Source organism: Tetrao urogallus (genome assembly GCF_951394365.1).
Source record: "Tetrao urogallus genome assembly, chromosome: 18".
In the NCBI taxonomy this organism is placed as follows: Eukaryota; Metazoa; Chordata; class Aves; order Galliformes; family Phasianidae; genus Tetrao; species Tetrao urogallus.
Genome location: NC_136831.1, coordinates 6,201,767 through 6,212,179, shown reverse-complemented (window position 1 = coordinate 6,212,179; position 10,413 = coordinate 6,201,767). Strand labels below are relative to the sequence as shown.

General features: G+C 49.0%; 1 protein-coding gene across 2 annotated transcripts; it reads left to right on the top strand.

Annotated features, from left to right (window-relative positions):
• Positions 1-4,577: 4,577 nt before the first annotated feature.
• WBP2 (WW domain binding protein 2) lies at positions 4,578-10,413 on the top strand (the record flags this gene model as incomplete). 2 transcript variants are annotated; one of them, XM_079544197.1, is made up of 8 exons in its annotated part: positions 4,578-4,636; positions 6,246-6,354; positions 6,901-7,036; positions 8,581-8,673; positions 9,109-9,225; positions 9,454-9,576; positions 10,077-10,153; positions 10,360-10,413. In XM_079544197.1, 8 exons carry the CDS (start codon positions 4,578-4,580, stop codon positions 10,411-10,413), a joined length of 768 nt encoding a protein of 255 aa, XP_079400323.1. The 2 variants fall into 2 exon arrangements, with proteins under 2 accessions (XP_079400323.1, XP_079400324.1); XM_079544198.1 differs by lacking the exon at positions 9,109-9,225.

The window sequence follows — 10,413 nt, the reverse complement described above, 5'->3', positions numbered from 1 at the left end:
CTGCCCGAGGAGAAGGCCCAGAGGAGCCCTCCATGCAGCACGCATCATGGCTTCCCTCCGTACATCGGGGCAGCCCCACTTGGCGAAGCGCTTTCCAGAACTGCAGCATGGAATCATCTGGGTTGGAAGAAGCCTTCAAGACCGCCGAGCGTCATCCTGACTGACTGTCAGCTGGAGTCCCACTGCCAACCCACGTCCCAACACTGACCCACACCCAAAGCCTCTCGATGCCCATCAGTGCCACAAACAAGAAGTGAGGATCTCTGCATCCCTCGTGTTTGGCGCGCTGTGGAAAAGCCGTGGTCCTTCCTACGTGTGCTGGAGCTCTGGGCTGTTCTGCATCCAAATGTCTCTGCTGGGAGAAGGAAGGGACTTGCTGGGAAACACCAGCATTGCTCAGAGCACAGAGCAGTTCTGGATGTGCTCATGGTAGACACGTTCTATGGGAATTGCTGAGGGAAGCCTTTTTGTCAAATTTCCCCTCATGTTTTTGATGATCCTGCTATTTCAGGAGATTTTAATGCCGATAAACTCCCAGTTCTTCAGGCACCCCGGGCTCATCTGAGCTGTAAATGCAACCCATAGCTTAGAGAGCCTTTCAAACAACCAAGAGGTGCTATGAGGACAGCCCGGGGTAAACGGTGTTTCTTAGGCACACTGATGAAAACTAATAATTAAATCCCTTTAGGCTCCAGGAACAAGTAACAATTAACAACAACTGCTCTCCAGCCACCGTCCCATCTGGGAGAGGTGCAGGCTTCAGGCACAGTGCCCATTCACGTGTCCTACAGGAGCTTTTCCAGCACTGCCCCAATGATGTTGCAGAGGCGGCACAGTGCAGCTCCTGTCTCAGCCCTCCCTGCCTTCCTCTGAGTTTATTTTTCCTGGGGTTAGTTTGCTACCTACCTCCCGAAGCTCACTTTACAGAATTGTAATGCTGGGTAATAAAAATATATGGGGCCGGATTCTTTGCCGGCATGAATGAGTCAGTGATGACGCACCAACGGTCAACAGGGGTGGAAAAATGGTCCGTTAAGCTAAATATACAAAATATATATGTATGTATTCCCCAAAGGATAAGCTGGAAGTCATAGTGATATATTCAAAGGGAGCCAAGGGAAAAAAAAAAAAAAAACGAATGTGAAAAACAGGCAGGCATGAAGCCAGGAGGTTTAGAGTTTAGCCACGTTTACATAAACACCGCGGCTCCAATGGCTCCTGTTGCTGGTGAGTGGGTGTTCTTTGCACACAGAGCTGCCCGTCCCCAGCAAACAGCCACTGCTTTCAGCCCTCAAATGGGGCCGAAGGATCTGAATGCAGCAATCCAGCCGCAGGACAGGGCAGGAATGTTAGCATGGCACTGGGATGTGCCTGAAACCGCTCCTACTCCTCCTCTGCTCCTCCTGAACCACTGGGAAAGGGTGTAGGGCTTCCAGTGCTGCATCTCTGGATGGAAACACCATGGCCTTCAGGAATGCTGCCCAGATGGAATTCACTCCCTGTGTCCTGAGCTCCTACCTCGGAAATGCTGTGATTCACTCGGCCAGCCTCCTGCAAAATGCCCCCACAAGGCGGTAGCGGTGACACTGCGAGCATCGGGGCTGCTTGGTTACAGCGGGGTCAGCAGTGCCTTGCTGGATAAGAAGTCCGGAGACGTGCAGCAGCAATGTGCTGGGAGGAAGAGGAAGGTAACCCTGATCTGCACTGCACGTCTGTGGGAAGAGATCTGGCACGTGGGCTGTGTCCGAGCCCCAGATGTCATATATTCAGGCGAAAGCCCTACCTTTTGCTGCAGGGAGTTTTGCCAGAGCAAATAGAGTGGATCTGGTCCTTTGCCCCGTTTCATTTGGCTGTGGGTGGATGGATGGCTCCCGGGGGGAACGGTGCGCTCCAGCCATGATCCCTCCCTTCCCTGTGTTGCCCAAACCAAAGCTGTGAGATTCCTCTCCTTGCAGCTTTCAGCTGGTTCCTTGGAATCCGGTGCTTTTCCTTTTCCATCCCTGCAGCCCCAGGGGAGCAGCATTGGGAGCCTGGGCTCTGCTTCTGCTGCTTCCCACAGCGAGGGCATCGCTCCATTGCTCCTGCCCTATAGCTGGGTGCTGGCGTGCAGCTCACAGAGGGGTTTGGAGGGCTCCTATAATGTGTTACAAACCCTCTCCTTCCTGCTGCTTCACATCCAGGCTGGAAGTGCTAGAAATCCTGGTGGTTTAGGGCATAAAGCAAACTCTGACTGACGTAAGACAGGGGTTCCCACCCCCTGGTGTTGGATCAGAGTTTGCTCTGTGTTGCCAATAATTTGGGGTGTACTGGAATGATTAGGAAACGTACGTTATGCCAGCCCTGGATCTCTGATTTTTTTGCTGTGAGCACTGTGCGTGGTGAGTTTAGATAGGCAGCACTTTGCAATATAAATGGCCTTTCTGTGCTCCTTCGAGTTATTTTTTTGCTGTCACAGAATGTTCCTCTTTTTAATTAGATTTTTTAAATATACAGTTAATGAGAATCTCTTACAGTGTGTGAAGAAGTGTTCAAGGCCAGGTTGGATGGGGCCCTGGGCAGCCTGGTTTGATATTAAACAGGGAGGTTGGTGGCCCTGCGTGTGGCAGGGGGTTGGAGGTTCGTGATCCTTGAGGTCCGTTTCAACTCGTGCCATTCTGTGATTCTGTGATAGAGACTCTGGTTTGCCATTAAATGTTACACAAACGTAGCTGTGGGTTGTCATTCCTTTAAACACCAAACCACTGCCGTTGTCCCGTTATCCTTTGCTTGTTTTTTTTTTCTGTGTCTGTGCATCCGGCAAAAAATAACAGAGGTTTTATTTTCCAAGTGTGTCTGCAGGGTTTGTGCCAAGCACACATTTTTTCTATCGCTCGACTACAAAAGAAGCGGAAGAATCCTGGAATCCAACAGCAATATTGACAGTGCTGGGCAGTTCCAAACAATGAATTGTCTCAGCTCTCTCTGTCTCTCTTCTACTTCTGTCCTTGACTTTGAAAGAGCAAAGTTGAACAGATGAGACGTTTTTTCCCTTTGCGTTTTAATCTGTATACATTTCCACGAAACAGGGAGTTCTGGAGCTTCCCATGCACGCCAGCACTTCTTAACACGGAGACAGAGTTTTTAATACCAGATGTCAGCTGGGGCTATGAGAAGAGCACTATCAGGCACTGTTAGCTCATGAGAAGTGGCTGGGAGCACTGGGGGAAGCTGTGTGGATGCGTGCTACTGACTTTAATAGGAGAGGAATTGGAGCTTTTTGTTATGAGCATTTCTTTAAAGGGAAACTTACAACTTATTAAAAAAGCGGATATGAAAGGCACAAACTTGTGCTGTTCTTGCCAAGGGCTGCACACATTATGTCACTGAGCTTATTTAAATCTGGTTTCCATTATGGAGCTTTTCTGTTTCCCCACTGCCTCTGGGGATTTGCAAGCACTAAGGTGGGGCTGGGCTGCAAACCCTGCAGAGGAAGCTCAAATCCATCTAAAAAGATGTAATTTAGGCTAATATCAGCTCTTAATACATATTCATGCATTATGCTGCTCAGTGATACGAGGAGTCCTTCAAAACATTTAATTTTGCAGTAGTTTTAATGAAATTATACAAGCATTATTATTGTTTTAGGAGTCAACTCCAGTTGGAAGCAGTGGGTTATACCCAAACTGTAGCTGTGCCAACACCACAGATGTTTTCCTGTCCCCAGATTTCTTCTTGCCTATGAGAGGAGACAGATTTCTATCTTGTCTATGGGGTGACTTTTTAGTCCCTCCAGTTTAACCCTCAGAGGGGTAATTGTAGGAACCCACAGCACAGCGCACACCCAAGATTGGGCTCAGGTGTCTGGAGCACAAAATGGGCTTTGAGCATGAATTTAGGAAGCCTGGAAACTGAGGGAGAACCTTTGCTGTTAAAGGGGTTGAGCCTCAGTTGATGTGTAGTACCGCCAGATTCATGGGATTTTTACTCTGAGCGCTGAAAATGTGCAAACTGCAGCAAAATATAACATCTTGGAAGGGGAAATAAAAGGAATTGGAATGCAGTCAGGGCACGGGGCAAACTCCTCGTGCTTTCTTTGTGAGCACTGTGGTGCCATCTAAAATAGGAAGCTGGGGGAAGCGCTGCCAAGTCACGCAGGCTGCAAATAACTGAAATCATTTTATTATATATGGTCAAAGGGCTGCATAATTGGGTGACTGATGGGTCGGTAAACGGGTTCTCCCAAAAAGGAGGCAGGCACTTTGGGTTACGTACAGAAAAGTTAATACAATCTCCGCAGCTGGCTTTAGCTCAGTGAATTAATAGTGATATTAATTGCAGAGGAGGCGGCACTGCTCCTCAGGGATGGCAGACGAGGCTGAGTGAAGCAGTGAGACACGATTCTGGGCAGAGAACATCCCTCAAAGAGCTCCCTCGGATGGCTGCTGAGCGAAAGGACTACAACTCCCAGCATGCCCCGGGACCACCAGCTCCAGGGACTACAAGTCCCAGCGTGCACCGCGCGCAGCGGCCCGCCCCGTCCGCCTCTCCTCCGCGCAGGCGCAGTGCGGGCCCGGCGCAGCGAGGGGGCGGCAGCGGCCATGGCGCTGAACAGGAACCACTCGGAGGGCGGCGGCGTCATCGTTAACAACAGCGAGAGGTGAGGCGGCGAGGGGCCGCGCTCCTCTTCTCTCTCCTTCTCCAAGCCCCTTTCCGTCGAAGAATGCTGAGGAGCGGCCTTCTCCTGGCTCCCCTCGGCGGGTCACGTGATCTGAGGGGCTCCTCGCCCGCCCCCCGCCCCCCCGCCATGTTGGGGGTTAACCCTTGGTGTGCCGGCGCGCTTGACTCAGTGCCGTCCCCATAGGCCCTGCTTGGCCCTCCCTCCTCGCTCCCAGGTGGGGCCCAGGTCCCAGCCAGGTGCCCCGCTGCGTTCTGTGCCAGGAACGGCTGGCCTTGAGCCCCGTTTGGGTCACAGGGTGGCAAGAGTTCAGCCCTGCTGTGTGTTCAGCAAATGGTGATGCTGGAAAAAGGTGCTGGGCCACAGCCGTGGGAACAGCGAGCACACAGCGCTGCCTCTGCCTGCCTGCCTGGCAGTGGGCTGTGTTGGCTGCCTGGCAGTGGGCTGTGTTGGCTGCCTGGCAGTGGGCTGTGTTGGCTGCCTGGCAGTGGGCTGTGTTGGCTGCCTGGCAGTGGGCTGTGTTGGCTGCCTGTCTGGCAGTGTGCCTCACTGCATGCCTTGCTCCTGACGTGGTGGTCACCTGCCTTGGGGACAAAAGGGCTTCTTTCCTCGAGGCCAGTGGAGATTGGGTGTAGGAGTTGTGTGTCTGGCTTCCGTTTGGGATGGGAATCATTGTGAAATGGAATCAATTCCAGTTGGTGGCTTAAACTCGTGTTCAGTGAAACCAGCACTTGCAGTTGCTCGGTGTGGTGCTGCTCCCAGCTGTCATCCCCTTGGATCAGAGGTTGCTGCTGTATGAGCATACAGGCAAGCTGCTGCAGCCCAGGCTGCTTGTGTTGCTTGATTCAGAGTGAGCAGAACCTCTGTGCCCTTCTGCAGCTTCGCTGCAGGGCAAAGTGCTTCCTGGCAGAAGGGAGAGGCGAATGAATGACTGGGGATGGTGATAGGCATGAATGTGCTGTGCCCCTCCGCTGTTAGGGATTGGTGTACCTGACATGGATGCTGTCATGTTAAGACAATACCACCTGCATCCGTATGGGTATATTGCATTGGTCTTAATCTGGTTGGTTTCTAATTGAGGCTTAAGGAGTCAGTGCAGGGACTCAGGGCTATAGAAGTCAAGTGATGAGAGGAGGGATCCAGATCACATTTTAGTGACTGAGGTGCATTCTTGTGACCTTTGGTAGCCTCATTACATAACCCAGCCTGAGGGGGTCCTGCTACAGCAGCCCTTTTTCTGTCGTGTTGCTTGTGGTGAACCAATTTAGGGAAATGATCCAGCAGAAGTTCAACATAATGTGAGAAATTTATTCAGAACTTGTTGAGTTTAATTGACTAGATTCACTGCCAAGCTGTGCAAACAGCAGTAGCTGTGTCAGCACACTGAAGAAGGAACACTAGGCTGAGAACAAGCAGTCAGTACTACTGAAGTTGCTGCAAGCAGCAAAATGAAAAAGTGCAAGAGGGCAAGGCAGAGCGATCTGCTGAGTGCTGGCCTGAGGTTAAGCCAGTTTTGGTAGGTCAGTAAACTCTGCATGTTTCACTTTTGCCCTAAGCTGTGACATTGAGCATTTTCTCATCTCGTTTACAGCGTTCTGATGACCTATGATCACGTAGAAATGGCCTTCAGTGAAATCGAACCGATGCCAGAGGCTTTCAAAGGGACCAAGAAAGGGAGTGTTTTCTTGACTCCCTACCGAGTAAGTAGTAGGAGGCTTTAGGAGGAGATGAGAGCTCCTCGTGGTTCTGCGCTTCTACACATCCGCTCTCCAGTGCATGAACGTCTGGATAATGTACTGCTCCTTGAATTATGGCCCCTCCCGTCCTTGTGGGGAGCTCTATGGCTTCATTGCATAGTCTGTCTATTTGTCATAAGATAATAAATCTCATTAGTTCTTACCTAGGCAGCTGTTCAGTCCACCAGGCATCTTCAAGATTGAAAATAAGTGGTGGTCTGGAAATGCTGAATGCAACAGTTCAGCTACTGAATCACAGCTGTGTGGAGCTGCGAGTTCTCTAGGAACTGGGGGACTATTATCTGAGCAAGTGTAATCGTTCTGGAAGGCTTTATTGCCTTGAGGCATCACTTCACCCTTGTGACCGTTCTGAGAAGCCTGGGGCTTGCAGGAGTTTCAAGGATCTTTGAGTGTGGGAGGCATTTCAGTCCACAAGTCTCTCAGATAATGAACTGGGGCAATGTTTCCTGTTTATTTTAAACGTCCTTTGTAATGTTGTTTCCTTTTCAGGTTATCTTTGTATCGAAGGGGAAGGATGCTCTGCAGTCTTTTGGGATGGCCTTTTATTTGTTGAAAGACTGTGAGATTAAGCAGCCTGTCTTTGGAGCAAATTATATCAAGGGTATAGTGAAAGCAGAGGCAGGAGGTATGTATGGCACTGATACCAAGCTGAACTAAGATGCAGAACTTTTATAGTTCGTAGTAAAGTAATTGTTCTGTGTAATGTGAAGTGGATGCCGAATGCAGGGGTTCTTGCAGTACTGCTAAAATGTGGTTTTTCTCTTTGAATCCTGCAGCTAAAAATATTCCCCCCGTCTGCTCTGTACAGTTACAGTGAACAGATTAGCTGTGTGACTGATCCCATTCCTGCCCTCTGTACTGAGTTCAGTCAGCCAAGTGATCTCACTGGGTAAACATCAGAGCAGGCAGCAGGCTGTGGCAGCGGCACTGAGGGCGTCGCTTGGCCTTGGCCAGTTGAGCTTCTCTCTTAATTATGCCTCCAGATCCTTCTGTGCCAAACACTCGTGGTCTGTTCTGGTTCTGTGTGGATTTTAAGGTTCAAATCTCTGACATTTGTTTCTTGTGCAGTTTAGGAAAAGCACTGCTGTATTGTTTGGAAAATAGTGGATTACCTTGAGTTTAGGGAATCTTCGAGGGCAGCTTCATCAACATCTTCATAATGTTTAATGAGAAGGTTGTGGTAAACTTTTTTTTTTTTTCAAGAAGAAGATACTTTTATCACTGTTCCATGCTTCTACTTTTTACGAAGGCACTTATTTCACCCAGAGCCTGATTTATTCCCTTACTTGTGGCACTGCAGTGCAGTGCAATGTTCAGAGGACTTCAGCCTATTGCCCTGAAATCAGCCTTGTAGCTTCTGTATGGGAGCGAAACAGGACCTTCCAGCGTGAGAGGAGAGCTGAGCATAAGGACAAACTGCAAACTGTGTGAAAGGCAAAGTGCTTTAGCAAAATCTCTGCCAGTTCCCCCCAGAGGCTGGCTGAGTTAACGAGGGGGTTGCTCCAACAGCCAGAGGAGTCTGGCTTGGCTCAAAAGGCTCTTTTATCTACTGACACAGCTACTGCTTTGATGCATTGTTGGCACTCTGGGCTGTGCATGTTTTTCTTTTTCAGCCTGTAATAAGAGATGTGGCTAATTTTTTTTTTTTATTATTATTATCCTGACTTGAAATATTTTCTATGAACTCTAATGGATTGATGTGGTACTTGTTTTCTTCATTAAGCTCTTTGCTTCACTGGGCACTCAAACTCCCAAACGAATTTGCAGCGGGCAGTTAGGTGTAGTTGCAAAAACCTTTTAGCAAATGGGATTAACAGAATCCCTGTCTTGTGTACTCATCATGTTCAAAGCTAGAGTAAATCCAGCACTCCTGATAGCCTGGGCTATTGGCAGCCTGTGTGATAGCAGGCACAACTTTAGCAAGCTTTTGAAGGTCTCCCTTATTGATGGTCCTATTATTCAGGTATCTCTTGATCAGAAAACGTTGTCCAACATGAAATTTTCTGATGCTAAAGGTAATTCTGCTGCTTTCTCTGCAGGTTTTTCTTGTATATTTGGGATAAGCTCTTTAAAGAATTATAGACAGGGCCTCTGTAGCTGAAGCACGGAAGTTAAGTAGCATCAAAATGGCTTCTCTTTATTCATCAATTCTGTCTTCTCTCCCTGCAGGAGGCTGGGAAGGATCTGCCACCTTCAAGTTGACCTTTACAGCTGGGGGTGCTATCGAGTTTGGGCAGCGTATGCTGCAGGTGGCATCCCAAGGTAGGGGAGCTTAATGCTCTCTGCTGTTTGGCTTTGTGGTTTCAGGAGGCCTTGCCTTAATCATAGAATCATAGAATCATAGAATCACCAAGGTTGGAAAAGACCTAAGAGATCATCCAGTCCAACCGTTCACCTATTCCCAATAGCTCCCACTAAACCATGTCCCTCAGCACAACATCCAGCAATATTACAGCGAGGGCAGTTTGAAGCTGGGACAGGTTGGATTCCAGTCTACGTGAATCTCAGGCTGTATCTGGAGCTGACTTGCCTTAAAACAACACCTTTTTCACGTCCAGCAGGCAGTGGGTTTGTTGGCATTGGAACTTGGTTTTGTTTTGTTTTCTTTGGTTTTCAGATAAGGACTCTTTATGTCTGTTGTAGGCCTTGGCTTGTGATCGGTGTTTTGCTGAAGTGAACTTATCTTTCCTTCTCCAGCCTCCAGAGGTGAAGTCCCCAACGGAGCTTACGGCTATTCCTATATGCCAAACGGATCCTATGCTTTCGCACCACCTGTGGCCAACGGGGGCTATCCGTACCCCCCACCTCCCCCTGGTGAGCCTGGGAGTTGCAGACGAGGATACTTGGAGCTGGCAAGATTTACAACAGCTAAAAAGGGAGAGAAATAGAAATGTTGCATTATCTTTGACGTTGGATCGGATGCCTTGTGCAGCTTTTGCTTCTGAGCTTAAGGATATTTAGCTTTAGCTTGCTTTGGCTGCACGTTGTGACTCCACCCGGGGTGGTTTAAGTCCTTTATCACGTTGTCTCCTTTCCTGACAGAGTTTTATCCTGCTCCCCCTATGGGAGGTGCAGACATGGGTTACATGCATCTGCCGCCCCCGCCGTACCCTGGGCCCATGGAGCCGCCCTCTGGTGGTCCAGATCTGCCTTCCACTCCTGCAGGTAAGAAATATCTTTGAGGGAATCAGCTCACAGCTGCTTCGTGGTGCCTGCAGCAGAAGTTGGCAGATGTTCTCTTGTTCCTTTTGACAACAGCTGCGCAAAACTTGGTGTCAAATTATTGCTTGTGAGATTGAGAACGTGGAGCAGCAATGTTATTGCTCAGAAAAGTCAGAATTTGGTTCCCTTGTTGAAGTTTCATATCTGTAATGTCCTTGGGAACATGAAGTCAACTTAGAAGCTCCAATTAAGTTAAAATTGTTTGGGAAGGAGCAGTTAGGGAGCTCCTCTAACCTCCAGCTCAGTCTGAAGGCCGGCCTGGTGCTCTCAAGAGCAAACACCATCTGCAGATGCATTGTTTCCATTGTAGCTGTTTTGTAGCTTGAGCTTGGATAAGGCAGTGCTTTATTTGCAGCAGCTAATGGCCAGGAGGATATGAAATTGTGATTATAAAAATTCCCCGTGCGCCACCAAATTTGTCTCTTCTGTTTTTTCTGTGACAGCTGAAGCAAAGGCTGCTGAAGCTGCTGCCAGTGCTTACTACAACCCAGTGAACCCACACAACGTCTACATGCCCACGGTACGTGCTGGAATCGAGTTTCCATAGGGATTTCTTACTTGGGAGAGAATCAGAATCGTGTACAAGTTACAAAGGCTTACAGCTGCCATGCTGCGTTAGCAGTTCTACTCAGTGACACAGCAAAGTGTGTCTGAATTGACCTGTTGCATGTTTTGTTTGGTTTTCCTTAGCCACAAATTGATGTGTTTTTACTGTCTTTCCTTCAGGACCAGCCACCCCCTCCTCCGTACTTCCCACCAGAGGACAAGAAAAACCAATAA